General features: G+C 42.9%; 1 protein-coding gene across 2 annotated transcripts in view; it reads left to right on the top strand.

Annotated features, from left to right (window-relative positions):
• LOC307017992 (uncharacterized protein) overlaps window positions 1–23,263 on the top strand; it is a 46,016-nt gene extending 22,753 nt beyond the window's left edge. Inside the window, exons 3-5 of one of the 2 annotated variants that reach the window (XR_013802318.1) lie at window positions 17,030–17,114; window positions 22,552–22,658; window positions 23,125–23,263. Coding sequence is in view for 1 of the 2 variants with exons in the window: in XM_079648000.1 (XP_079504126.1) it covers window positions 7,763–7,850; window positions 8,251–8,356; window positions 8,701–8,711 (205 nt within the window). In the remaining variant the exon portion in view is untranslated. Of the gene's footprint in view, window positions 1–7,762; window positions 7,851–8,250; window positions 8,357–8,700; window positions 8,838–17,029; window positions 17,115–22,551; window positions 22,659–23,124 lie in introns of those variants that run through there. The other variant, XM_079648000.1, reaches the window with a different exon arrangement.
• The last annotated feature ends 3,402 nt before the right edge of the window (window positions 23,264–26,665 follow it).

Here is a 26,665-nt window from a genome sequence, read left to right as displayed (position 1 = left end):
AGTCCTCAAGCTCTGTGATTGGATGTTTAAGTGTGCGCCGAGGGTTACGCTGAGCGTCGAACAGCACTTTGAAATGGGATGGAACCACGGCAGACTGTCCAAAACTGGATTTGAACGGGTCCACCCCTTCCCCCCCTCCCCCACCCTGTCCCCAGAACTACACATGCTGGCTATTGTGTGTTTTGCAACATGCTCTATGGCACGTCTCTACTGGGAATTGTAGTTTTAAAAGACGTTTTCATATTTCCCATAATAAGAAGTTGCCAGTATTAAACTGTGTACATCCCTGGAGGGGATAGGAAACACTCACATTTAAAACATATAATTAATAAATGGGTGAAAATTGCTTGTGCCCATAATGGGCATATACCCACATGACAGATAAGGTCAGAAGAGCTTTATTTAACAGCTGGTCTTATGTCTGTGACCCCTCCTGTTGTTAATTGATAAGCCTGAAACATGCACTTGTCAAGGTTCAGAGGCAAATTTCGTAAATATGGCAGTAGCCATTGATCATCTTAAAGGCCATGTAATGCATCTAACACAGGTGTTTTTTAACATGTAGTTTAGATATCACCAGAATAAAAATAAATAAAAATGTTTAAAGTTTGGTCATAATTAAATGACATATACGTTAAAAACCGATGTTGGTTCCGAAGTTTGCCGAGTACGCCCCCGATCACTCCCGAACGAGCGGTGACGTCACACGTGGCAAACATTGCCATTTGATCAAATCAGTCCAAATGGCAAGCAACGCGACAACTTCAGACAGCGACAGCGAGAGCGATCATTCAAGCTCAGATTCGGTGGGTTATCTGGATTCAGTTACAGAAGTAGAGAGTGAACCAGCTAGCCTTTCACTTCAAGGCATCTTGCCTTATCAGTACGAGCCTCCTGCCCGGCAATCGAACAACGAGGCAGAAACTTGTGAAAGAGAAGCGGATTCCGCAGCCGGCGAGACTCGAGTCGGCAATACTGAATGGTAAATTCTGTTTTATTTAATTTGACCTGCACTAAATGTCGATCTTAATTTGTCATCTGTTCCTCACACGTCCGGCAGATATAGTTTTTTTTTTTAATGTTATGTACAATATTCAGGTGTACATGTCAATGCTGTGAAAGCATGCCCACTGCAGATGAATGTGTATGCTGCAGAGAGATCTGACAGGTGATGGAACAAATAGACAGTTTGCAACCTACTGACCAGATAGCAGAGTCCTGCATCGGGTCGGGTATCCGCGGGTAACCCGCAAAAAAGGTGATTTGCGGGTGGTATATTTTCAAACGCTTTTTTCCAGGTTCGCTTCTGGGTAAAACAAAGATGATGCGGGTCCGGTTGCGGGTGTTGCATAATAAATATATTTAAACAATAATATTTTAGTTTAATGTTTAAATCCTCAGACCTCTCCTCCGCGGGACCGAGCATAATCATAACCTCTGCAGCGCATCTATCTGCTGCTGAGCGCACCACATTCTGAATGGCTGAGGTGAAGCTCTCTATAGCGGAGAATACACCATTTTCAATAACTCTTCTTCAAGAGCGAAATCCAACGTCTGGGAGGCTTTTGGTGTCAACCTAGATGGAGAAAATAAACAACATCCCAGGCTTTTTGAGCCAAATATGCAACTGCGTGTGTTAATAATTGCACGTTGTCACTGCTTATATATATGCGGGTTCGGGTCGGGTTGCGGACCTTGTGCCGGCGGGTCGGGTCGGGTTGCGGAACTAATTGGCAATATGTGCGGGTAGCGGGGCGGGTTCGGTACTGCACGTCACGGGTGCGGGGCGGGAGCGGGTCTTGAAAATCAGACCCGTGCAGGACTCTGCCAGATAGAAGACACCGACGAGAAACCAAGGTGCATTATTAGCCACCCAGGCTTTAGAGAAGGCTGTCTCAGTGTTTGGACACTGAAAATAGCGTATCTTCAATACAAACAACAACACAGAGCAGTTGATGGCCCACTACACCAGTAAGTAAATATTGATTGACCCAACTGCCTATTGCAGCTTTGCTTTCATATAATACTTTTAGTCGCTACAGATATGGTACACTTTTAAAGATACCATTAAACTCTTTCAAGCAGTCAAAAACAGCTTGGCTTTTATTTTTTCTGTGTATGCAAGTTCAATGTATGCTTGGGAAAAGAAACAACTACACATGTGAGGAAATATATAAGAGGTCTATGATTCTGTCAAGCAGTCATGTATAACCTCATATTTATTTTGTACAAATAAAATACAAATGTCATGTTATAAGCCAATTTGTAACCATTGCTACATAATAGTACTACATAACATTTTATTTTTTCCAAATATATTTATAATCTGTATACATTTTTTTCATTAGGAAGTATCGATATACAGCTTATCGACAGTTTGTACGTTGGTGCTGGGGTGTACTCGGCCCAAAAATCAGAGTCCCGCTGCCTGCATGTGCTGTAACCGAGATACGGAAGACTTACCCTGAACCGGGAGGCCGCTATCAGGGATTTCAATGGCCAAATCTGTAATTTGACATAAGTCATGCAGCTGAACTGGTTAAAATGGTTTCGCATGATGTAAATAATTTACAAAGTACATCATTTACAATATTATTTTTCCAAAGAAACATGTAAATATAACAACATTTTCCAAATCACAAGTTTGTAAGATTGTATTAATTTACTGTTTGATAAATAAAAAAGGGTTCTTTTGTTAATTTTTCACTTGTATCATTTGATCTTTATTGCAGTGTACATTAGTCTATTTTGGTATGTGCGAGCCCACAAATAATTAAAAGTGGTAAAAATAATAAAGGTATTCAGACGTAATTCATTTTTGGCCTTACTTATTTCACTTCAACTTTTATATATTTCAGTCACTAGGCAAGTTCACTGTACTCTGGTGACATTTAGCTCAAGCTGGCATAACACCTGTAGTAACTTAATTCTTACCCGAGTTTTGTGCACAATCTTCCAACACCCATGATCAATGTTTATAGCAATCAGGAAACATTCACAGCTCACAACTCCACATCGCTTCCCCATCATGAATTGTTAGATAAAAAAAGTTTAGCGAGGTCCGGTAACACATATGTTGAGCGAAAATAGCGGAAGCATACAAAACAAACAATCTAGACGAGGCTGGTGTTTGCCACGTGTGACGTCACACAGCTGGGTTAATGGCTGGCAAGCTTTTCGCTCCCGGAGCGGAATAACACGGGAAAGTGGCACACATTTCATGTTATTTGGGGGGTATTTATGGAAAGAATCATTGATGTTGATATGTCAAATGAAACAGTGGAAAGTGATGAAGCGATTTATTAACACAGAATAACATTTATTTTGGACATTACATGGACTTTAAGATAAGATATAATTTATTGATCCCAAGTTGGACCCATTTGCGTTACATCAGCATGTGTAACAGTTGTAAATATGCAGTGGTGTTTATTTGTAAATCATTTAGTATAATCACACAAATTCTGTGTTTTATACATTTAATAATTCTGTGTTCTTCATTTATTGAATGTTCAATACCTGACAAGGTCGGAGTGAAAAACTTGGGTCACAGGTTCCTCAACAGTGCATTACAAGACATCTATCAATATGTGTGTATACCTCCACCATTAAACTGTCATATTCTGCACATTTCTTATACTATCTACATACAGTACATCTTATAAGAGTATAATACATACAGTATGTATAATATCAGTTAAAATAAGTGCTTAAACATACAGTAGTTAACATTGCAGGAAAGCAATATATTACTACTTTGTCAGGCTTAATATGTATAGGCCTACCCCCAAAGCTTTTTTCTTATTCAAAATAAGACCTTAACCTAAAGTATTCTTTAATGTTTAAATAAAGCCTTATGAGTTTGTCTGTCTGTGTCTCCTATTAGTATCTAATAATTAAAATAATACATTTCAATAACGTGCTGGTGTCCCTTTCTATCAGCTTTGCACCGTTATGGTGTAAATATACCAATATACCGATTGGATCAAATATAAAAGTTAGCCGAATTAGTATTGATAATGCAAGGAGACTTATTTGTGAAGAGAAATTGAAGATTTTGTTTAGTTGCTGATATATTTATGATCCACGTCACATATTCAGTTTCGGCGGCAGTTCTTCCTGTTTGTCTATAAGCAGGGGTGCACATAACTTTTTTGCCCTGGTTCTCAAAGGAGCACCTGGAGATGTTGCTTGGTGCTCATCCTTAAAATGAAATAAACCGTAACTTTTGAGGGGGTCTTTATTTGCCAGACACACGGCACTGAACACACATGCAGAGGTGAACATAGAAATCACATGCAGAGGTGAACACAAGACAACATTAGCATGACTAGTAATCCTACAAGCTGTCATCACTACCCTCCTGACTGTTCTCCTCACTGTCTTCCTCTCTGTCAGACATGGTAGCTGATGATGTAGGCCTACTACTTTCTCTCTGGTTGAGTCTGCGATTAGCTGCTTGCATCCACAAGTCAACAGCTGGTTTTGGGTCAAAAGTCTCTTGTCATCTTAGACAAGTGGATGTAATCAAATAAGTATGTAAAGATAGCCAATAACAAATGAAACCAAAGGTGAGAAATGTACATATAGGCCTACTGTATTATAAACTATTGTGTTGTGTATTGAATAATCGTTTCTTAATTTTGGGTACGGTTTTAGTCAGTTATGATTAAACTCAGGGCCATCCCTACAGGCCGATCACGCAGACTGCGAAACACAAATATACTGTTTGAACAAAACGCACCACCATGCATGCATGCACAGAGAGAGTTGTGTGAACTAAAATATGCCTCTTTTCAAATACAGTAAATAGAAAGTAAGTTGGAGGTACAAATATAAAGATTTTTTAATTCAAATAAAATCTTATTTTCATTTGTGGTCTAGATGTGTGGCTCCAGCACCTGCTCACCATCACAGAGGATTTCTCCCTCTCTTCCACTGCCTGTAGAAGAGGCATTAACACAGCTGATGCTCATACATTTCCATGCAGAAAACAACTCCTCAATCACTAAATCTCCATCTAGCTCTTCCTCTCGCTGTTAGTTCTTACATTTAGTATTTTTACAGTGCTTACATCCTGATGGATGAGTCAACAATAAAGCAGTTCTGTGTTTATGGTCATTTGGCATGTGCATTTTTTAATTGATTTATGTGTGTAGCAATTGTAATGGCAGTGTTTACAAAGTGGCAAACAAGAGAATATGTGTCTTACTTAGAGAACTGTGTGCAGTGCTTTGCTTAAAGAGTTTTTAAGACTTGAGCTGAGGTTTTGCTCTTTGAGTGTGTCTTTAAATAATGTTGCTGTTTGTGTAATTGTTAATTTTGGTGACGTTGTGACTCTCCTGGACGAAGTTGTAGGGGGGGTGCCAAATCGGGCAGCTACAACACCTGCTCTGCCGGATTTGGAACCCCCTCTTTAGTTTTTCACCTGCTGGTCCCAGAGTAAAGTGCTTCGGTGAGCACAATCTAGAGGGGAACAGCCAACACCAGTGTGATTTTGGTGACGTTGTGACTCTCCTGGACAAAGTTGTAGGGGGGGTGCCAAATCCGGCAGTTACAACACCTGCTCTGCCGGATTTGGAACCCCCTCTTTAGTTTTTCACCTGCTGGGCCCAGAGTAAGGTTCTTTGGTGAGCACAATCTAGAGGGGAACAACCAACACCAGTGTGATTTGGTGACGTTGTGACTCTCCTGGACAAAGTTGTAGGGGGAGTGCCATATCTGGCAGGAGAAATACCCGCTCTGCTGAACATGTTATGTAGAGAACAGTGCAGATCTTCCCTATTGACACCAGGAAAAACCTAATCTAAAATAAGGAGCATTAATAGTGTGATATAGGCACAGATATAAGATCAATAATACACTTTATTTTAGGGCACCTTTCAAAGCATTCAATGTCACCTTAAAATATAATAAAAAATAAAATATGAGTGGCATTACAAAACAAACATGTGTTGAGTAGGAAACCACAGAGGAAAATTACATTCAAAGGAGCAATTAAACTGAGTGACATTATCTTTTAGGCTTGCTTGAAAATAACACAGTGTCTGGCCTATGTTATATCATTACTGTCATATCATTGCTTACTATTCGTGGTTATCAGACACTTGAACCGAAATAGGACTATACTGACAAATGACATATTATCCTGTCATTGTCCGTTCTGAAGGAGGAACATAGCAGAGTGGGACTACACTCAAAAACGGAAGTTTGTTCCAATACGAAGATTGTGATAATCTGAAAAGTGTCCTTAAAACGAGCCTCCTCGCAATTGTATGCACAGCCGTTTGCTGTTTAATCTGATGGGAAATATATCATTCAAAAGAGAGAAAAAAGCTTATTAAACTACAAGACGAACGCTCAATACAGGCGATGAAGTTACGTTTGCGCTTCCCCGCGAACAGGGATACAATCTACGGCAGGGATACAATCTACGGCATAACACCGGTACCAGTGCACCCTCCCTCTCTCCCACGCTCACTCGCATTTTGGCTGTGAGCTGCGGGCGCCAGATAAGCCAAAATCCCCCATTTTCATCACTTACAGCGCCCATCGTACAGGGCAAATGAAACGTGTAACTGGGGGGAAAAGGGTGTTACATTTACTTAATTATGAATATTGTTACATCAAGGCCGAAAATTAGGATGAGCCCCAACGGTCAAAAAAGTTTTTTTCCCTCCCAGAACTACCAGCGCAGCGCTCCCCCAGATCTGGCGCCCTAGGCGACCATCAACGTCAGTACTACGGGCCGGCCCTGAGTTCATATGCAACTCGCATATATCTTTCTATCTTTCTCTCTCTCTTCTCTCTTCTCTCTCCTCTCTTTTTTCTCTCGCCCTCTCTCTCTCTCAATGTTGGTACGCAAATGCGCCTTTTTTCAAATGACCCGGTGCTCTTTTTTTGGCGGAGGTGCACCTGCGCACCAGTTATGTGCAGCCCTGTCTATAAGTCTTCTCACCAGGGCTCTATAAATAAAGAACTACTGCAGATATGTAATATTTAATGCAGCCAAAACCGTGTATTACAATGCCGTTATGTGATGACCTCCAAAGAGAAAAGCAAGCAAACTCGGAAAAAAGTATTATTTTATTTTTTAAAAATGTTTTAGGATTTCACATCAACAGGAAGTCCGATTAACTAAAATGTCCGTGCGGAATAATACCCCAAACCATAGATCCGTGGGTGAATAATGTCAATCACCACATTACAGACATCCCTTCACATTTAAATTTAAATTTACATTAAAGTATTTCGTGAGGCCTTCTAAAATGTTTTTAAACATAATTAGGGTTGTAGTTGAAGAGTTTGTAAATTATTGCGTTGCCAGGCAACGTAATCGCACAACGGCACGTCAATTAATTCCACAACCACACACATGGATTAACATTGATTTAATACACTAATGTAGCCTTTGTTTCTGCTAAAAAGAGGTGTCGACCAGCTGGGGCAACAAGAAAATCGGCGAAATTGAGTGTCACTATTAAAAAATAAATTATTATTATATTAATATTGACAATGAAAACCGACCGTCGGAGAGCGTTCTCATGGCGTCGATTATCAACGCTACGGGAGGTCTATGAAGGTCTATGGGACGTCCTGCCCGTTGAAAACTGAAGGGGGGTTACCATGGTCTCAAGGGGTACCATGTCCGTAATACAGTGACGGGGAGGGGCCCTGACCGACCGTCAACATGTGACGGGTTGGGAGTGAGAACTTGTTGCTCATACAGATGGATGCTATTTGTGTTGCTGGTTTCTTTCAGTCTGTCTCTGTGGAAACTTTGGAGCTGTCCAATGTCACACACACATGACTCGTTCATTGACAACAGAGGTCACTGTTACAGGCCCACGGTAAGTGACTTGGTTTTGTTGGTAGGTTTACTCTGCAGTTTTCTTCTTGACGCTTTTCTCTTCATGTTATCCTTCACAGTTTTTTTTGTGCAACATTTCCAACACAAATTTGTTTTTTTACTTTTAATTTTTAGGATGAAGAAATAAAATAAAAAGGATTGTATGTACTTTTGGGATTAAAACATCTGTGACTTGTGAGACTGCTGTTTAGACGCTGGCTCACCAACAGCAACATTAGTACCTGACTAGTTTAAGGAAGCATACTTTACCTGAGAGCTCAGATTGGTCTCACCTTAGGAGTTTTTTACTATCATGTTGTGTCACAAATACACCTGTCTACAAGAAACTGCTTTAACCCCTTGATTAAATGGATTTACTACATCAATGTATGTCTTTTCAGGCTGCCATGTTTTGTCCTCTCTGTGGCCAACATCTCGGGACAGTTCAAGTGTTCTGTGGCTCCTGTGGCAAACATGTACAGTTTTTGGCAGAAGTTGAACACAACAGTAAGTTCACTTTTTTTTAATTGTATCTGTTTCAAATGCAAGAAATAAGGATTCAACACACTACTCTGTTTAGAATACTAATTGGCAGATGCATACACTAGTTATCAGCATGAAGGACACATTTTTTCATTGTCTGTTTATGTGAAATATGTAGAAGTCATCATTAAATTGTAGACCAATGCATGATTAAATACACAAAACAGCTTATGTTATACATTCATAATTGTGTATTAGTTCTATCTTTATAGAGAACATTATACATTTAGAATCAGATTTTGAGACAGTGAGCGTCTGGGAAAGTCACACCGCTATGGGCTGACGTGATGTTTTCTTCGCAATCTCAGGCATTCCATAAGGAGGGTCAGGAACTCACGCTTGGGACCACCAGTGTCCACTCCATCCTCAGTTTGTCCCTCATCATCAGTGAACTTAACTGACATCTCATGAGAGGGATCGAATGAGGCACCTTTGAAGCCGCGGATTGCTCCATCCCACACATTGGCTCTATTAATATTGAACTTGCTGCAAGATGTATTTGTTCTTTTTGCAGAGAGTTCTGCAACAATGTCCTCCGCAGTCAGGTATTCTGTGCTGGGAAAGACAAAGTGATGTATTGTCATATTAAATGATGAAGCTAGTAATAAGATTTACAGTATAGAATAGAACAATTAAGTGGTAATAGTAACAATTAATACCTTTCCTCTGCGGTTTGCTCCATTTTGTCTTCTGGCTCAGACTGGCTATCAATAATGATAGGTGCATACACATTTGTGTAGTTGCTGCAGTGAGAAAACAGTTGAATAATTACTTTCAAATACATAATATATGCATGACAGTCATATTTACAAAAGGATGTCGATCCTCTTCCTGTTTTTTTTTTAATACATTGGCTTCTAAATTGACAACAGCAGTTTTGTCATACTCCTGCACAATTCTTGTAAACATTTGAAATGGATGCAAGAAACAATATCTGATCTTTGAAAAATATTTGTGGGTGTTTTCTGTATCGTCTTCACTAAGATGTCAGATATTGTGGGTGTCATTTGGAAATGTATAAAAGTATAATTGTTCTGCTTCCTGGGAATGTTACCCACTGTGATTGGAGGCTATGCAAACAAACAAATGTACAAATAAAGATACACACCAAACAACTGTGTCACGATGCAACTGTCAACATCGTTTACCTATAGAAGTTGTTCTGACCCGGGGCAGACTGGACCTCTTCCTGGAATGGGGCTGGTGCTCCATCCTATTTTTACCCAGGAAATAAGTGCACACAAAGGCATTTATTGATTTCATGTTCACAAATTCAAACCTACATGGTATAATTACATTTTTAATTAGTCTTACCCGATCAGACGCTGGTTGTGGGTGCCTGAGAGGTCTGATAAAGGTAAACAACAAATATATTCAAACTACTGTACTGTTAAAACATTCTGCTTCTTGTGGCACAAAATAATATGTTGACAATGTTTTATTTTACCCTGGCAAACTGTTGTCCATTCGTGGAGTGCTCACTTTTGGAACATTTGAAATGTCCCACACCTGCATACACACAAATGACTGACTGAAATAAAATAAATTCACTTTAATTAAGAATAAATGTCACGATAAATCCAAACTGACCAAGGTACATTATATTGTTTAACTCACATTAGTATTTACATTCGGGCAACCAACTCCTTTCTGCACCTATAATATATCTATATGATGTCAAGAGTTACATTTACCGTAATTTTCGGACTATAAGGCGCACCTGAATATAAGCCACAGCAGCTAAATTGAATGATGTGTGCATATATAAGCCGCACTGGACTATAAGCCGCAGGTGTTTCAATGTTTAATTACCATATGTAAGGGTTCGTGCACAGAGGGGATTGTCGGGAAAGAGATGGCTGTTTGAGGAAGCTCCCATTTATTAACATTTCAACAAACAAGTTGCATATTTGCATAACGTATTCAAGTGTTACCATTTAGTGCAATAGTAGCTACAGAACATGTACTGTGCTGTGTAAACTGTACTGTATCACATAGCGTTTCAGACACACAAACTTTTCAACTTTCAAACTTAAACGGTGCGCTCCCAGCGCACGTACCGGCAGTGATCTACAGCAGTGGTTTTCAACCAGTGGTATAGGGACAAACTGTCTCGCTCTCGTGATGTCTGTCTGTCTTGCTCTCGTTCTGTCTCTCGTACCACTCTCGGTTCCACTTTTACGCGCTACCTGTCTCAGTCTTTTCCGGCCTCCAGCTTTTCCTGCTGGAGCCCGCCGCTTAAAGGTGGGGGGCGCGGACCGGCCATAGAGCCCATAGAGTTAAAGGTAGTGGACTGTAACCTGTAAAATCCATAGATTTAGGAGGTCCCCTAGTGGCCGTTAGCTGTAAAAATCCATAGATTAGCCGCACCGTTATATAAGCCGCAGGGTCGAAAAATGGGGAAAAAGGCGCGGCTTATAGTCCGAAAATTACGGTAGGTGCACAGTGCTGTCTCTTGACTTGCAAGCTCTTTTACCAAACAAGCTAACGCTAGCTGGGTAAATATGACGCTCTTTGTATCAAAACAAAACATACCTTCTTATATATCGACTTTTTCCACTTCGATCAACTTTGTTTCCATCCATCCATCCATCCGTCTTCTCCCGCTTATCCGTGGTCGGGTCTCGGAGGTAGCAGTTCCAGCAGAGAGCCCCAAACTTTCTTTTTCCTGGCCACATCAACCAGCTCTGACTGGGGGATCCCAAGGCGCTCCCAGGCCAGCGAAGAGATATAATCCCTCCACCTGGTCCTAGGTCTACCCCTTGGTCTCTTTCCAGCTGGACGTGCCTGGAACACCTCCCTAGGGAGGCGCCCAGGTGACATCCTAACTAGATGCCCGAACCACCTCAACTGGCTCATTTCGACGCGAAGGAGGAGCGGTTCAACTCCGAGTCCCTCCCGGATGACCAAACTTCTCACCTTATCCCTAAGGGAGACACCAGTCACCCTGCGGAGAAAACCCATCTCGGCCGCTTGTACCCGCGATCTCGTTCTTTCGGTCATGACCCATCCTTCATGACCATAGGTGAGGGTAGGAACGAAAATGGCCCGGTAGACAGAGAGCTTTGCCTTCTGGCTCAGCTCCCTTTTCGTCACAACGGTGCGGTAAAGCGACCGCAGTACCGCTCCCGCTGCTCCGATTCTCCGACCCATCTCACGCTCCATTGTTCCCTCACTCGAGAACGAGACCCCGAGATACTTGAACTCCTTCACTTGGGGTAAGGACTCATTCCCTACTTGGAGTGGACAGTCCATGAGTTTCCTGCTGAGAACCATGGCCTCAGATTTGGAGGTGCTGATCCTCATCCCAGCCGCTTCACACTCGGTTGCGAACCGATCCAGTGAGTGCTGAAGGTCGCAGACCGATGAAGCCATTAGAACCACATCATCTGCAAAAAGCAGTGGTGCAATCCTTAGTCCACCGAACTGCAGACCCCCTCCCCCACGACTACGCCTCAAAATCCGATCCATGTATATTACAAACAGGATTGGTGACAAAGCACAGCCTTGGCGGAGGCCAACCCTCACCAGAAATGGGTCCGACTTACTGCCGAGGACCCGGACACAGCTCTCGCTTTGGGAGTACAGAGATTGGATGGCCCTGAGTAGAGACCCCTCACCCCATACTCCCGCAGCACCTCCCACAGTAACTCCCTGGGAACCCGGTCATACGCCTTCTCCAAGTCTACAAAACACATGTAGACTGGATAAGCGTACTCCCAGGCCCCCTCCAGGATCCTTGCGAGAGTAAAAAGCTGATCCGTCGTTCCACGACCAGGACGGAATCCGCATTGTTCCTCCTCAATCTGAGGTTCGACAATCTGCCTGACCCTCCTTTCGAGTACCTTAGAGTAAACTTTCCCGGGGAGGCTGAGTAGTGTGATGCCTCTGTAATTGGCACACACCCTCTGATCCCCCTTTTTAAAAAGGGGAACCACCACCCCGGTCTGCCACTCCTTCGGTACTGTTTCCGACTTCCACACAACGTTGATGAGACGTGTCAACCATGACAGTCCCTCAACACCCAGAGCCTTCAGCATCTCTGGACGGATCTCATCCACCCCAGGGGCTTTGCCACTGTGAAGTTGTTTGACGACCTCAGTGACCTCCCGCCGGGAGATTGGTGTCGATCCCCCGTCATACTCCAGCTCTACCTCTAACATAGAGTGCGGAGTTGTCGGGTTCAGGAGTTCCTCAAAGTGTTCCTTCCAACGCCCTAACACTCCATCAGTTGAGGTCAACAACGTCCCATCCTTACTGTACACAGCTTGGATGGTTCCCTGCTTCCCCCTCCTGAGGTGTCGGACAGTTTTCCAGAACAACTTTAGTGCCGCCCGAAAGTCCTTTTCCATGTCTTCTCCGAACTTCTCCCACACCCGCTGCTTTGCCTCGGCCATGGCTGAGGCTGCTGCCCTTCGGGCCTGTCGGTACCTTGCAACTGCCTCGGGAGTCCCCCGGGATAACAAATCCCTAAAGGCCTCCTTCTTCAGTCGGACGGCTTCAGTGACCACCGGTGTCCACCAGGAGGTTCGAGGATTACCGCCCCTTGAGGCACCTAGGACCTTGAGACCACAGCTCCCCGCCGCGGCTTCGGCAACAGAGGCTTTGAACACCGACTACTCTGGTTCAATGTCCCCAACCTCCACAGGAATGCCCGAAAAGCTCCGCTGGAGGTGTGAGTTGAAGGCCTCCTGAACTTGGGCCTCCTCCAGACGTTCCCAGTTCACCCGAACTACACGTTTGGGCTTACCAGGTCTATCCAGAGGCTTCCCCCACAACTCGACCCAACTCAACACCAGATGGTGATCAGTTGACAACTTCGCCCCTCTCTTTACCCGAGTGTCCAAAACATACGGCCTCAGGTCCGATGATACGATAACTAAATCGATCATGGACCTTCTGCCTAGGGTGCTCTGGTACCACGTACACTTATGAGCATCCTTATGTTCGAACATGGTGTTTGTTATGGCCAATCCATGACTAGCACAGAAGTCCAGTAACAAACCAACACTCCGGTTCAGATCAGGGGGGCCGTTCCTCCCAATCACTTCCCTCCAAGTGTCTCCATCATTGCCCACATGTGCGTTGAAGTCTCCCAGCAAGATTAAAGAGTCCCCTTCAGGAGCCCCATACAGGACTCTTTCCAGGGTCTCCAAGAAGGCCGTATACTCTGAACTGCTATTGGGTGCATAAGCACACACAACAGTCAGAGTTTTCCCCCCCATAACCCCGCAGGCGTAGGGAGGCGACCCTCTCGTCACTGGGGTAGACTCCAACAACGAAGCACCCGACCGGGGACTTGTGAGTATCCCCACACCCGCGCGGCGCCTCACACCTTGAGCAACTCCGGAGAAGAATAGAGTCCAACCCCTATCCAGAAGTAAGGTTTCAGAGCTTGTGCGTAGAGGTGAGCCCACCCAGATCCAACTGGTAAAGCTCCACCTCCCGCACAAGCTCCGACTCCTTCCCCCCCAGAGAGGTGACGTTCCACGTCCCCAAAGCCAGTTTCTGTCGTCCGGGTCTGGTCCGTCGAGACCCTCTGCTTTCAATGCCAACCTTCTGGCAGCGCACCCGACCCCATCGCTGTTTCCCGTAGGTGGTGGACCCGCGGGACGGAGAAGCGGAGGTGTTGCCCACGTTGCCTTTTCGGGCTGTGCCCGGCCGGGCTCCGTGGCAAGCCCGGCCACCAGACGCTCGCTGACGAGTCCTTCTTCTGGGCCTGGCTCCAGAAGGGGACCCCGGGCTTCCTCCGGGCCGGGTATCCTCACTTCTTGTTTTGTCTTTCATGAGGTCTTGTGAATTTTGTTTCCTCTGACTTCAATTTGCATCACTCTCGTTCATTCTCTCTATGTCTGGTCAGACATCAATCTGTTCCTAGTAGCGCGCCCCCTAAAGGCCTGGAGCATTGTGTGGTTTAGGCTTTGTGTGGGTTTTTGGGTTTGTATCAAGCGGCAAACTCTGGGGAACAGCCGGGACGCCAATACGGAAGTGCAACACAATGCAGTTCATACATGGGCCGCTAGGGACTGACTGCAGAAAGGAGCAATTTCCATAGACCCCCATGTTAAAATGCCCAACTTTACAGCAGAAAAAAAAAATGTTCTACCCATGGATGCAATAAATATTATTATCGATATAGTTAGATTCCACCTTCATGATTATGAATCTGTGAGTGAATTGTTTTCTAACACGACCCTTTTATTTATATAAGGTGCATAAATTAGGGCGTGGTCACTTTGATGGACATGTACATGCCTCACTGTCAGCTAACAGCAACTTGTCCACTCTGCTAGGCTACAACCATAGAGGCTACAACGTTAGTTAGTCATAGTACTGTACTTGACCCTTTAGCTTTAGCCGTGTTCGTGGTGATTGTGCCTTTTTAGGGAATATTGTTACAAATACCAGACAATTAAAATGTCGTGCTGTGCGCTTAAATGTACTAACAGAACTTCCAAGAAGTCTAAAATGATAATATTATACATGTTAATCCCGTTCGCAGGTGTTTGTCTGCTTGGTAGCTTAGCTTGTTACTTATTAGCCAGCTAAGGACGTAACCCTTTATACATATACATTTTAGTTTATGATTCAGCCTTGGGTAAGACTTTTATAGTCTATGGCTATGACGCCCATAATGCTAAACGGGAGCAAATGTTAACAGGGGACCCAATTATCCCAGTGGTGGCCGCCGGAGCTAACGGAGCCGCAGGGGGCTAGCTCCAGCCGGCGTCCTGGAGCTAAACCACTGCGGCTCCATTAGGTCAAGGCGATGGAGTCCGTCGTTATAACTGGAGATCAAGGAATGCAGCGAAACGCAGACTTGGTTCGTCTGCTGTAGTATTAGCTAAATAAATTATGTTGAACAAGGCTTATTAAGCTGAACATAGCCACAATTGTTCTGCTATGTATCGGTACTTCTTTTCTTAACGTGTGAATGACAAGCATTAAGAATAACAAAATATAGCTAATTCTCTTGCAGATTGTCTCATTTGATTATGAATGTAACGTTTGTATAGGGCAGGGGTCTGCAACCTTTTTGACCAAAAGAGCCATTTTGCTCCTTTTTCCAAAACATTTTCTTGTCTGGAGCCGCAAAACATATATCATAGCTTGATAGCTAATAAAGTTGTATTTATTGTTATATCAGACAAAAACTACAGTTTTTTTGCATTTATTAGGCTATTTATTACGTTATATAAAACTGTTAACCTCTAATAATACACAGGCCTACTTTAAAATAAATTAAACACAGCACTTGGGGAGTCCTCTGCACATTTGAAGGAAAAAAATATATAATTAAAATGTGCCCACTTTGAAATAAATAAAACATATAGCTGCACCCTAAAAAGAGTTAACGGTAGGGTAGGTAAGAATGGAGAAACCAGCTCGAGTGCGCTAGAATTTGAAAATACACAACCGGAAAAAATATGCCTCTTCCTTCAGACTTCCTTACACACACTAACGCGCATCATCAATGAGGCCACGAGATAAGTTTGTGCACAGATGGAAGGCTGACAGGCAGGTAGGCCATCCAGTTATTTTAGCCGGGCCGGCTAAAATGATTGGTCGTGCTTTTTACAGCGCTACGGCTTCCAGAGATTAATTTGTGTATGTATTTATTGTCAAAGCATTTAATATATTCATTGCTATCTGGACGTTAAGAGCATTTCATGGAATATAACAAAAAGTGTTTTCTGAAATAAATTACATACCCCATTGAATTATGACGGAAGATTGTCAGCTGTCTTCCTCTCTCTTGTTGTTCCTCGATACGTAAAGGCTGCAGCACCGTTGACAACTTCTCTCTACATATCAAACATACCGGTAAACCAGCATCGTTTGCTGTGAAAGCAGATAACTCTGTCCACACAGAATTAAATCCTGTGTTCCTCCGGTACTTTTCTTTGATTTATCCATAGTTTGCTTATCGAGCCATGGGTCAGGTTATTCACCCGCAGGAAAAGACGCTGGCGCGGGACCGTAGCAGGATGTGACGCATATTTTTGTTGACCTAATTAAAACCGTTTTGTTTTTTATTTATGTGTCACAGTATCACCTCAAAATACAAGATACGAAAAAATGTCAACCATGGAACAAAATATAAATAGTCCTACAAATACTTTTATTTTATTTCCTTCTTATTTTTGTCTAAACTCAAGGGAGCCAGAGCAGAGGGCTTAAAGGGCCGCATGCGGCCCGTGGGCCACGGGTTGCCGACCCCTGGTATAGGGGAACTACACTGTTAGCAGTAACTTGGTATGCATTTATTTCATGTTAGCTTAGCTTCTTAGCCTGAGCTAGCTCTGTTTACTTCCAGTTCGGAGGCAGCAGGTCCCGCCTCTTTGCCCTTATTTGGAGCAGGCGAGATTAGACTCTGACGTCGCTTTCAAGCGTTAGTGGCCGACTCCGCCTACTAAGGGCTTCTCGGCAACTCTGCAGAATCCTATGGCTGACGTCACGGACACTACGTCCATTTATATATACAGTCTATGGTTTGTATGTGTTTTTCACTTTGCAGCGTTTTTCTGTTGCGTTTGTTTTCGGGGCTTGTGTGTTGTATTTAGTTTGCATAATTTCTGTAAATGCAGCGTTTTTTGGTTGTATTTGTTTTCAGGATTTGTTTGTTTTTCATTTCAGGATTTGCAGCTGTTTCCTGCTTATGTATGCGTTTTTGGCCGTTGTTCCGCGTTTGCATCTGCCGGCCACCTTATATACTACACACGTAAGTACTAGCATCCCTGCTCCTCACATGCTCTCACTGGCCCTTTCTCATTTCTCTAACTCCCCACCTCGACTCCTATCCTCGACTCCTATCCTCGAGACTTAAGAGGCTTCTCAATTCTTAAATTTCCCCTCCTCGACTCCCCTCCTCGACTCCCCTCCTCGAGACTCAGGCCCAATCCCAAACCACTCCCTCGACCCTACCCCTCCGTGACGGAGGCCCAATCCAAAACCACTCCCTCGACCCTACCCCTCCGTGACGGAGTGAACTCCGTCTGTAGCCACACTCGCAGCTCAACGAGGCTCAGCAACAGCAAGCTTTGGGACGGCCTCCCCTCTCTCCGGCAGAAACAGGAAATGCCATAACTGTATGTAACAACGGTTTCAATCAGCATCTCTTAGACAAAAAGTTTAAATTAATAACTAAAATAAAACTCCAAACATCTTTCATTGTGTTTCAGAGCTCTTTTAGTTTTAAACCTGATGTTTATAAGCTTCTTAGTTTTTGCAGCAGTCTGTAAATATACACAACTTTATAATAAAATTAACACATTTACCTTTTTCTAGACTAAACAAAGGTATGATCCTAAGTTAAAAACATATGAGGTTATCATGAGGTTGTTAACATCGCAATTTATCAGTGGATGTTTGCTGGATATATACTTGTAAACAGCGTGTTTCCTGACGGACACACACAGCGTGACTCCGGTCAGGTAGAGACCGGTCTCAAATCAGCACCGCTGCAGACTCGCTGTTTGAGGGCTTGATATCCCACTCCCCCTCCACACCGCTCCACACTCGTTGGCGGACCCTCCGCGTGAACCCGCAAACGGAGGGGTAGGTGTAGGGGTAGGGTATAGGGGGTGGTTTGGGAATGGGCCTTAGTCCCGCCCACAGGAGATGCGAGCGGAGGACCGAGGAGGGGAACCGAGGAGAGAGGAGGGGAAGCAGCAGGCGGTTACAGAAATGAGAACTCCTCTCCTCTGAGAGGTCATTTTAAAGAGACGTCCATGAATGATGACAGGAGGCACAGCAGCCTTCTGTCTGATGGACAGATGTGTTCATGACGACTTATATATTTACTTTGATTCATTGACAGTGCGGTATAATGAGACAATAACAGGCTACAGATGCGGACACACACACAAAAATATATGTATATAAATATATACAATTTAAAGTATGAGAGCACTCTCATAATAACATAACACGATCAGAGACTGGATATATCCCCCCCCCCCCTACTCCGTGGCATCTGTGGTAAGTATATGCCACAGATGTTGTATCTGTGGCAAGTATATGCCACAGATGCCACAACTTGCCGTGGCAAGTATATGCCACAACCATGCCACAACTTGCCGTGGCAAGTAAATGCCACAAGTTAAGAGAAGGTTTATGGTAGCTGCAACTCGCCTTCCGTGGCAAATGCTGATATTTAAACCCGTATTTATCGCGTAAAATGTCGCTGTTTTGGCATGACTTTATCGGACTGATCTGTACACAAGACTGATGATCTGTTACTGATGGTCCGATCATATTTTTCAAAAAGATTAAACATTATATGTTCTATAGATTTTACTTGGAGAACGTGGTTTGTTAAAATAAATAAACGTGCTATTTTTATGATAATACTCAAGATATATTATTAGTAAGTTGACATAAAGATCTAACATTGTTGACCAGAGGTGGGAAATAGGCTAACTTGTATACTCAAGTAGCCTACTGTACTTGTGATTTAGAAATAGCCTACTTGTGCTATAAGGATAAGCACAACCAAGCGCAAAGCCTAAAAGCACTGAAAAGCTGGCAAGGGGAGACGGATGAGCATGACTCAGCGTTCTGTCAAGAACTCGAACAATATCAATTGTTCGCCAGTTTCAAAACGCAATAAAAGGGTGGATAAAAAAGCATGCATTGTGTCTCGATTTTTAATATACTGTCATGATTGTCTTAACGGAATAACATGGTTTGTTTAGATTCACTGATATCAATATCTAATAAGAATAATCTGAAGCATTTAAATAAAAATGTTCAACCAGAATTAAAATATTAAACAAAAAAACAGATACAATGACATTAATCTGTTTATTAACAACGGAAATAATACAAATTAAGTACATATGCCTGGATTTAAAATAACACATTTATACATGTGTACAATCAAATATAACTGTCCTTTGCCTCATTTATAAAATATAAATCTTAGCATCTCACTAGCAGTGGCAACTGCAATCAGTTACAGCTGCCCTAAGTCTGTAGCCAAGTCTAATAACACCATTGTACACGTTGCTGTGTCAATACAGATATTTATTTTTTAATTATTTGTCTTTACTAGTAACAATACACCTGGTTATCGTAGCAAGCAGTGGAAACTCCCCTCAAGAAGCGACAATTGCCAAGAGCTTGCGTTGCAACGCTCACTTGCCAATATTTCTTTTTTTATTACAATATAGGCCTATGTTTAGCCTACTATCATAGATATAGCACGTTTGTTTATTTTAGCAAACCAAGTAGGCTATTCCAAGTAAAATTGAATATAAATGATAATTTATTATCTTTTTGAAAAATAGAGATCGCACATCAGTCCTGTGATAGTCCAGCGACATTTTACACGATAAATGCGAGTTTAAATATCAGCATTTGCCACGGAAGGCGAGTGGCAGCTACCGTAAAACTTCTCTTAACTCTGGCATCTTGTGGCAACTCCCGTTCAGCATGCGCAAATGCCACGGCAAGTTGTGGCATATACTTGCCACGGCAAGTTGTGGCATCTGTGGCATTTACTTGCCACGGCAAATTGTGGCATATACTTGCCACGGCAAGTTGTGGCATCTGTGGCATATACTTGCCACAGATGCCACAGAGTAGTGGCCTCTGTGGGAGATGCCACAAATGCCAAGGCACATGCCACGGCGAGTAGTGGCAACACTCATTGTGTTCTAGTATGATAAATAAAATAACATTGTACCTTGAAAATCAATGCATTCGTTCATTTGACACGTTGGTGGTTTTAGGTAGGCTATACAGCGACCCCTGCCGGTTCTAGTGTGAAGTAAAAGTAGAAGTAGCCAACCTAAATGTTGGAATACTCTGTTACAAGTAAAAGTCATGCATTAAAATGTTACTCAAGTAAAAGCGCAAAATGATTAGCATAACAATATACTTAAAGTGCATATTACATGTTTTCATTATAATGATTGATCATGAAAGTGTTCTCAAAGCTGGTAAAGGTGCAGCTAGTTTTAATGACTTTGTATACTGTAGTAGGGTATCTTGTGAATTTACTCCAGGAGTAACTATAAAGTCTGATTTAAGACTTGATTATGTATCATCATTAATCAGAATCTGTAGTAAGTAACTAAAGGTAGCGTATTAAATAAATGTAGGGGAGTAAGCTACAATTACACAATTTACCTCTGAATTTTAGTGGGGTAAGTAACCTACTACGTAACATACCATTTACATACTCAACTAAAGCACAAGTAGGCTATTTCTAAATCACAAGTACAGTATTTGAGTATACAAGTTAGCCTATTTCCCACCTCTGGTCAACAATGTTAGATCTTTATGTCAACTTACTAATAATATATCTTGAGTATTATCATAAAAATAGCACGTTTATTTATTTTAACAAACCACGTTCTCCAAGTAAAATCTATAGAACATATAATGTTTAATCTTTTTGAAAAATATGATCGGACCATCAGTAACAGATCATCAGTCTTGTGTACAGATCAGTCCGATAAAGTCATGCCAAAACAGCGACATTTTACGCGATAAATACGGGTTTAAATATCAGCATTTGCCACGGAAGGCGAGTGGCAGCTACCGTAAACCTTCTCTTAACTCTTAACTTGTGACATTTACTTGCCACGGCAAGTTGTGGCATATACTTGCCACGGCAAGTTGTGGCATATATAAGTTTTGGCATATACTTGCCACGGCAAGTTGTGGCATGGTTGTGGCATATACTTGCCACGGCAAGTTGTGGCATCTGTGGCATATACTTGCCACAGATACCACATCTGTGGCATATACTTGCCACAGATACCACGGAGTAGCGGCCTCCGTGGCAGATGCCGGAAGTACTTGCCACTGCCCGCAGATGCCACGAAATGCGCTTGCTGTCTCTCGAAGAGGACACCGAACCAACTGAGACCCGTCTGTCCGCCGCATCTACGCACTGTACAACACACACACATACACACTCTACAACACGCACCTACACACAGTAGGCCTACCACGCACACACCTACACACTACACACTGTACCACGCACACACCTACACACTGTACAACACGCAACTACACACTGTACCACGCACACACCTACACACTGTACCACACACACAGTAGCGTGGCGTGGGGGAAAATGTAGGGGAAGCCCATTTTTTGGGGTCGGGGGGTGGGGGGTGGTCAATAACGTCACCAGATGAGTAATTACAGCGCCCGGTATCATTTTACACACATTTGTATCACACAGATGCAGGACTTGCACACGCCTGTTATCTAACCCACTCTCCAGCTGAAACTCTCTCGTCTTATTAATTTAAGCATTTGACTTATTAATTTATGCAGACAACTTGTTCATTGTGCTTCTTTTTGCTAATGGTTCTTGCTAAATCCAGAGCCTCGTCAATCCTGACGCGTCCAAAAAGCTTCAATTTCACAGCACAATCTACGTGATTTTTGGATTTACCGTGCCTCTCAATAGCCCGTGACAGGTTGGCAAGGTCGATGAATCCTGAAGTTGCCCAAGGATTGCTCAGGGAGCACGAATTCTTGTCAAAAAGAAGACATGGCCAGCAAAATAGACGCTGAAGTTTAGCGCTTCCAGTTAGCCACTCCGTGCAGACATAATTGTCCTCATTGAACATCCGATTCGCTCCCTTTTTCCTCTGTGTACACAGCTCGAGTCCGGGCATTGGCCTGTCATCTGATTTAATTTTTAGTTGCTGCTGTAGGGGAAGTTTAGTAAAGTTATGTTTGATTAAGTACGCCAAATCTCCACCCTCCATAATGCTTCATTTGCTTGATCATTTCTAACGGCGGTGATGACAGTTACAATATTAAAACTGGTGTTGATGTGATTTGATTGGATGGCAGTGTCCAATCAAATCGTCAGCCACCTCTGAAGGGAAGCAAGAGGCGGCTGGCTTCCCTTCGCATGGCCCTGACCAATCACAGGTTGGCAGGGGCATCACGTGGGCCTCATCTGATTGGTCAATCCCTCCATTTTTTTTCACCAAGGGAAGCCAGATTCGGCTGGCCTCCTCTCGCAACAGTGAATGCAATCTACTGTTTCACCATAACATCTAGAGGGGCGCTGTTTGTTTCACTCTTTGTAAAATACTCAATGACAATGGGGGAGAGACCAGCTCCGTATAGACTGAGAGTTATGTCATCTCCGTTCACTCCAATGGACCACTTTTTTACAGCAATGGCGGATCGTGGAGCCTCTCAATCGTTCCCCGGAAGTTAGCGCCAAGGCTAGCAGAGCTGTAGAGTTGCAGCATAATAGACCGTTCGTGACGGACTTTTAAAGGTAAGAAGAAGCTTAAAGATTTATATTGCGGATATTATCAGTACATCTGATTCAAATTAACATGTGTATTAAAGGATGTCAGTGGATTATCCCTAAATTAGTAGATTTAGGGAACGTTTACAGATAACAGATTAAGCTAGGATACCATACCATAGTACCATACACTATACCATAGTGGTTGAATACACAGTATTAGGAAACACTTTATACTTACTGGACATGTTATACTCATTATATACTGTATATAAAATATGACCAAGAATGTGAGACAACTTTATAGAAATTCATATCACATCTGTTACTGATGCCATTTGTCATACTTTGTTAAACTCACAAATAATAAAGTTCCAGAACTTCAGTTGGGAACAAAGACCACACCTTATCTCCCCAAGGCAATTTCCCATCCAATAGGTGTGCTATATAGGTGTGTATAACCCTTTCTCCTGTCTGTTACTCCCTCTTTCAGCACAAGAACCAGAGGGGGATTCAATGGAGCCTGAATACCTGCACTGAGACCCTCACCCTGCACCCTGAGTCTCAACTCTCAGTGTTTTTCAAGCCTTTTCCTGTTTTTTTGTATTAAACAAAACATTAGGCTTTCCCAATGGTGTGGTTTTCGTTTTGTGAAAAAGTGCAAATGCAGTGTTTGTATACAATAACCTAACCTCACATATTTTTTTGCTGTTGGTCATGAAATTGCTCCTGCTGACTTGTGCCAGCCATTTTTTCCTCCGCTCTGTGTCAGTGGGGAAGCCGTACATTCGTACTCCTTTCTCAGAGCGATTTGAGCATCCCCAGGCAGCACAGCAAACCATGGTGGCGACTAGGAGGCAGCACAGCAAACCAGGACAACACGGAGGAAAAGGCACAGACAAACTGCATGATATGCTATTCAATTTTTATTGAATTCCATGTATTTGCAATGGATGTTCCTAAAACAAAACATTTAACATCATCATCATCATCATGCTGCTGCTGCTGCTGCTGCTGCTAGTCCTTTGATAGTCACCTGTCGGTCTCCTGTCCTTTCTGAAAGCCATAAAGATGAAATTAGTCATTTAGATAACTTGTGTCCTCAATTACCATGGGATTACTGAAACTACCATGAATTTAAGAAAATGGTAGAAATGAATCTAATCTGAATTTTGAAGCATTCCTTTAGATCCCCTCCCTCTAAATATATCAATAAACATTAGAAAGTGATGCTCCTGACTACCATACAAGTTTAAGAAGATAATATTGGTTTGAAAGAATTCAAAGCTATAAATAAACAGCAACAGGCTCTTTAACCAAGGCACTGTTAGCCTAACATGTAAACTAGTTGTTCACACTAATCCTAATATTATCACTTAATATTAGCAAATTCTATTTTATTTTTTAAAACATATTGATGTAAATACATACACATATCGATTTGTTGTATAAATATTGCAAATCAAAACCTTTATTCACTAATAATTACCAAAAGTCGAAGTTCTATCTCCTGTTATCAATGCATTCACATTGCCCGCCATGAACTTCCGGGGAACGATTCTCGTCTACATGAACCACGTGACGATAACCGTTTTTGGACTTCCGCTGTCGTAACTCTTCTATCTATACGGCGCTGGGAGAGACGGGCCGGCAGCAACACACAGCAGAGGAGAATTATCGAAACAAAACAAAGAGTTTTTATCTATTTATTTAAATTATAACTACAATCCGAAAAAACAGGGGAAGCCTGGCTTCCCTTGGCCTCCGGGAGAAAACGCCACTGCTCTACAGCTCCTAAAGCCAGGGGCGGCGCCAGGGGGTTGCTGGCAGTTGCTATAGACAAGTTTACGCGCCAAAACACGGGTAGCGCCATAACACGGGTAGCGCCATAACCCTACACAAATGCACTTCATTTCCGCCGGAAGTCTTTTGCACAGCGTCTGTCGGTGTAAACCGGTGTAAACAGTCAGACGGGCACTGGTGTAAACACAGCGATTTCGATGCTAACAGTGATGCTAGCTTGGGAACACGATTCTACTTCTTTGACTGGAGATGGCGTTACTCTCCCCCACCCGAATTCAGTGCAAAACTGGGAGGATAACATGACGACGTGGCCCAGCATAACGTACAGCAAAATTTGCTCCTACTTCGTTCAATCCATGGCAATAGATGGAAAAGCAATGGACAGTCTGAAGGCATATCATAAGGCTGCGCACATTCTACTTTGCCCACATGCTCCCGAAAATTGTTGACGATTTTGTTGAGGGAAGGTTACAGTTCTGCAGTAAATATCTCAGCATTTTAAAACCAAAATAAACTGCCTTATTTAGGTCATGCCCACAGGAGCCAACAGTTGTCTGTTGTTTACATAATGCACAATTTACATGATCTCTTTATGCTGTGCAATATATCATATGTGCCTGTACTGTTTGAGTGAAAATAAAGTTTGATGTAATTTAATTTCATTATTGCACTGTTATTGCATTATTGCATTTCATATGTTCCTTAGAGTGCTACAATTTCTTTTAACACAGTTCATCAGTCATATTAAGCTCATACTGTACATAAATAACACTGAATTAATTAATTGTTGAGAGGAAACTAAAGAAATGGCTTCAACAAGAAAGATCACATGTTTAATCCTAACAGGTATTACAAATTAAAATATAAAAGCAGCCCACACAATTACATCACTATGAAAATATTCATATATAATATTAAAAAATACAATGCATGCAGTATTTGTTGTGTTTATCTGTATTTAATGAACAACATGGCTGGGTGCTGGGTGCTGGTTTGTGGTCGTAGCACTCTCTATCTAACCACTCGTTCAGGTGCTTTCTCGAGTGATTGCAACCAACTACCGCACACGTAGTTCCCGAACCACTTTTCTTCATGTTGTAATTGTTATATCCTCTTTGTCTCTGCGATATCAGTGCTTTGTCGGCACAACGGAGCTAGCTAGCAAAACAAACCAAGTCCGCCAAAACGGAAGTGCATTGCATCGAAGGGAGGAGTTCAGGATGTAGAGCGGAAACGGCTCAATAACTTGTGTATAGCAACTCCAGCAATTGGCCTAGCAACGGCTTAGCAACCCCATTGTTTTGTTATGAAAAAAATGTATCTATATATATTTACATATTCTCGCGAAATCTTTCTGGGGTCTTTGTAAGTTGAAGCGCGAATTCTCAGTATGTGAAGTGAACACACAGATCGAAAATGGAAAAATGTCTAACAAGCCAGCGAAAACGACCGCGATCTCAAACGGAGCCGGTCCAGCTGGACAACCCTACTATCCACAAGGATCTCGATGTTACTATTACTAATGAAAACCGGGAGGATTGGGACCACGAAGAACAGGTGCCCCCGGCCCCGCCAACTGACCCACTGCCCCCGCAGCAGCAGGACCAGCTAGCTGCTACGGCGAGCTGCAGTGGAACCAGCGGAGCTAGCGCTGCTCCCCGACCCCTCCACACCGTAATTGACATCAGCCAGTCAGCCTCTGATGGACCAAGACGTCCCATGCTTAGAAAATACCCGACCAAGAAGTACGGACTGCAAATGCGGTCATTCAATCGCCGATGGTACGAGCAATACACTTGGCTCGAGTACTCAGTGACTATGGACGGTGTATTTTGTTTTGCCTGCAGGCATTTTGCTCACGAAGGACGCCGGTTCCATAAAGAAACCGCCTTTACCCATGAAGGATTTAGCACCTGGGTTAAAGCTACGCAGTCATTCCTTACACATGATGTGAGCAGTGGACATAAATGTGCCATGGATGCATGGTCTGAATTTAAAGTAAGGAAAGAGAGTGGGTAAAAAATCAGCAACGCACTCAGCGAGGAACATTCAAAAACTGTATGTGAAAACAGGGAATATATGCGGGCAGTTGTGGAAGCATTGCGTTACACTGCGTGTCAAACCATTGCACTACGGGGGCCTAGAGAGTGAAGCAGCCAACAGGGGGAACTTCATCGAACTTTTAGACCTGATTGGCAAGTTTGACAAAACTGTGAAAAAATATATATCTG

The sequence above is a fragment of the Notothenia rossii genome (assembly GCF_949606895.1).
Source record: "Notothenia rossii genome assembly, chromosome: 9".
Taxonomy (NCBI): Eukaryota; Metazoa; Chordata; class Actinopteri; order Perciformes; family Nototheniidae; genus Notothenia; species Notothenia rossii.
The sequence above is the reverse complement of the archived record's forward strand: the minus strand, read 5'-3'. Positions and strand labels throughout refer to the sequence as shown.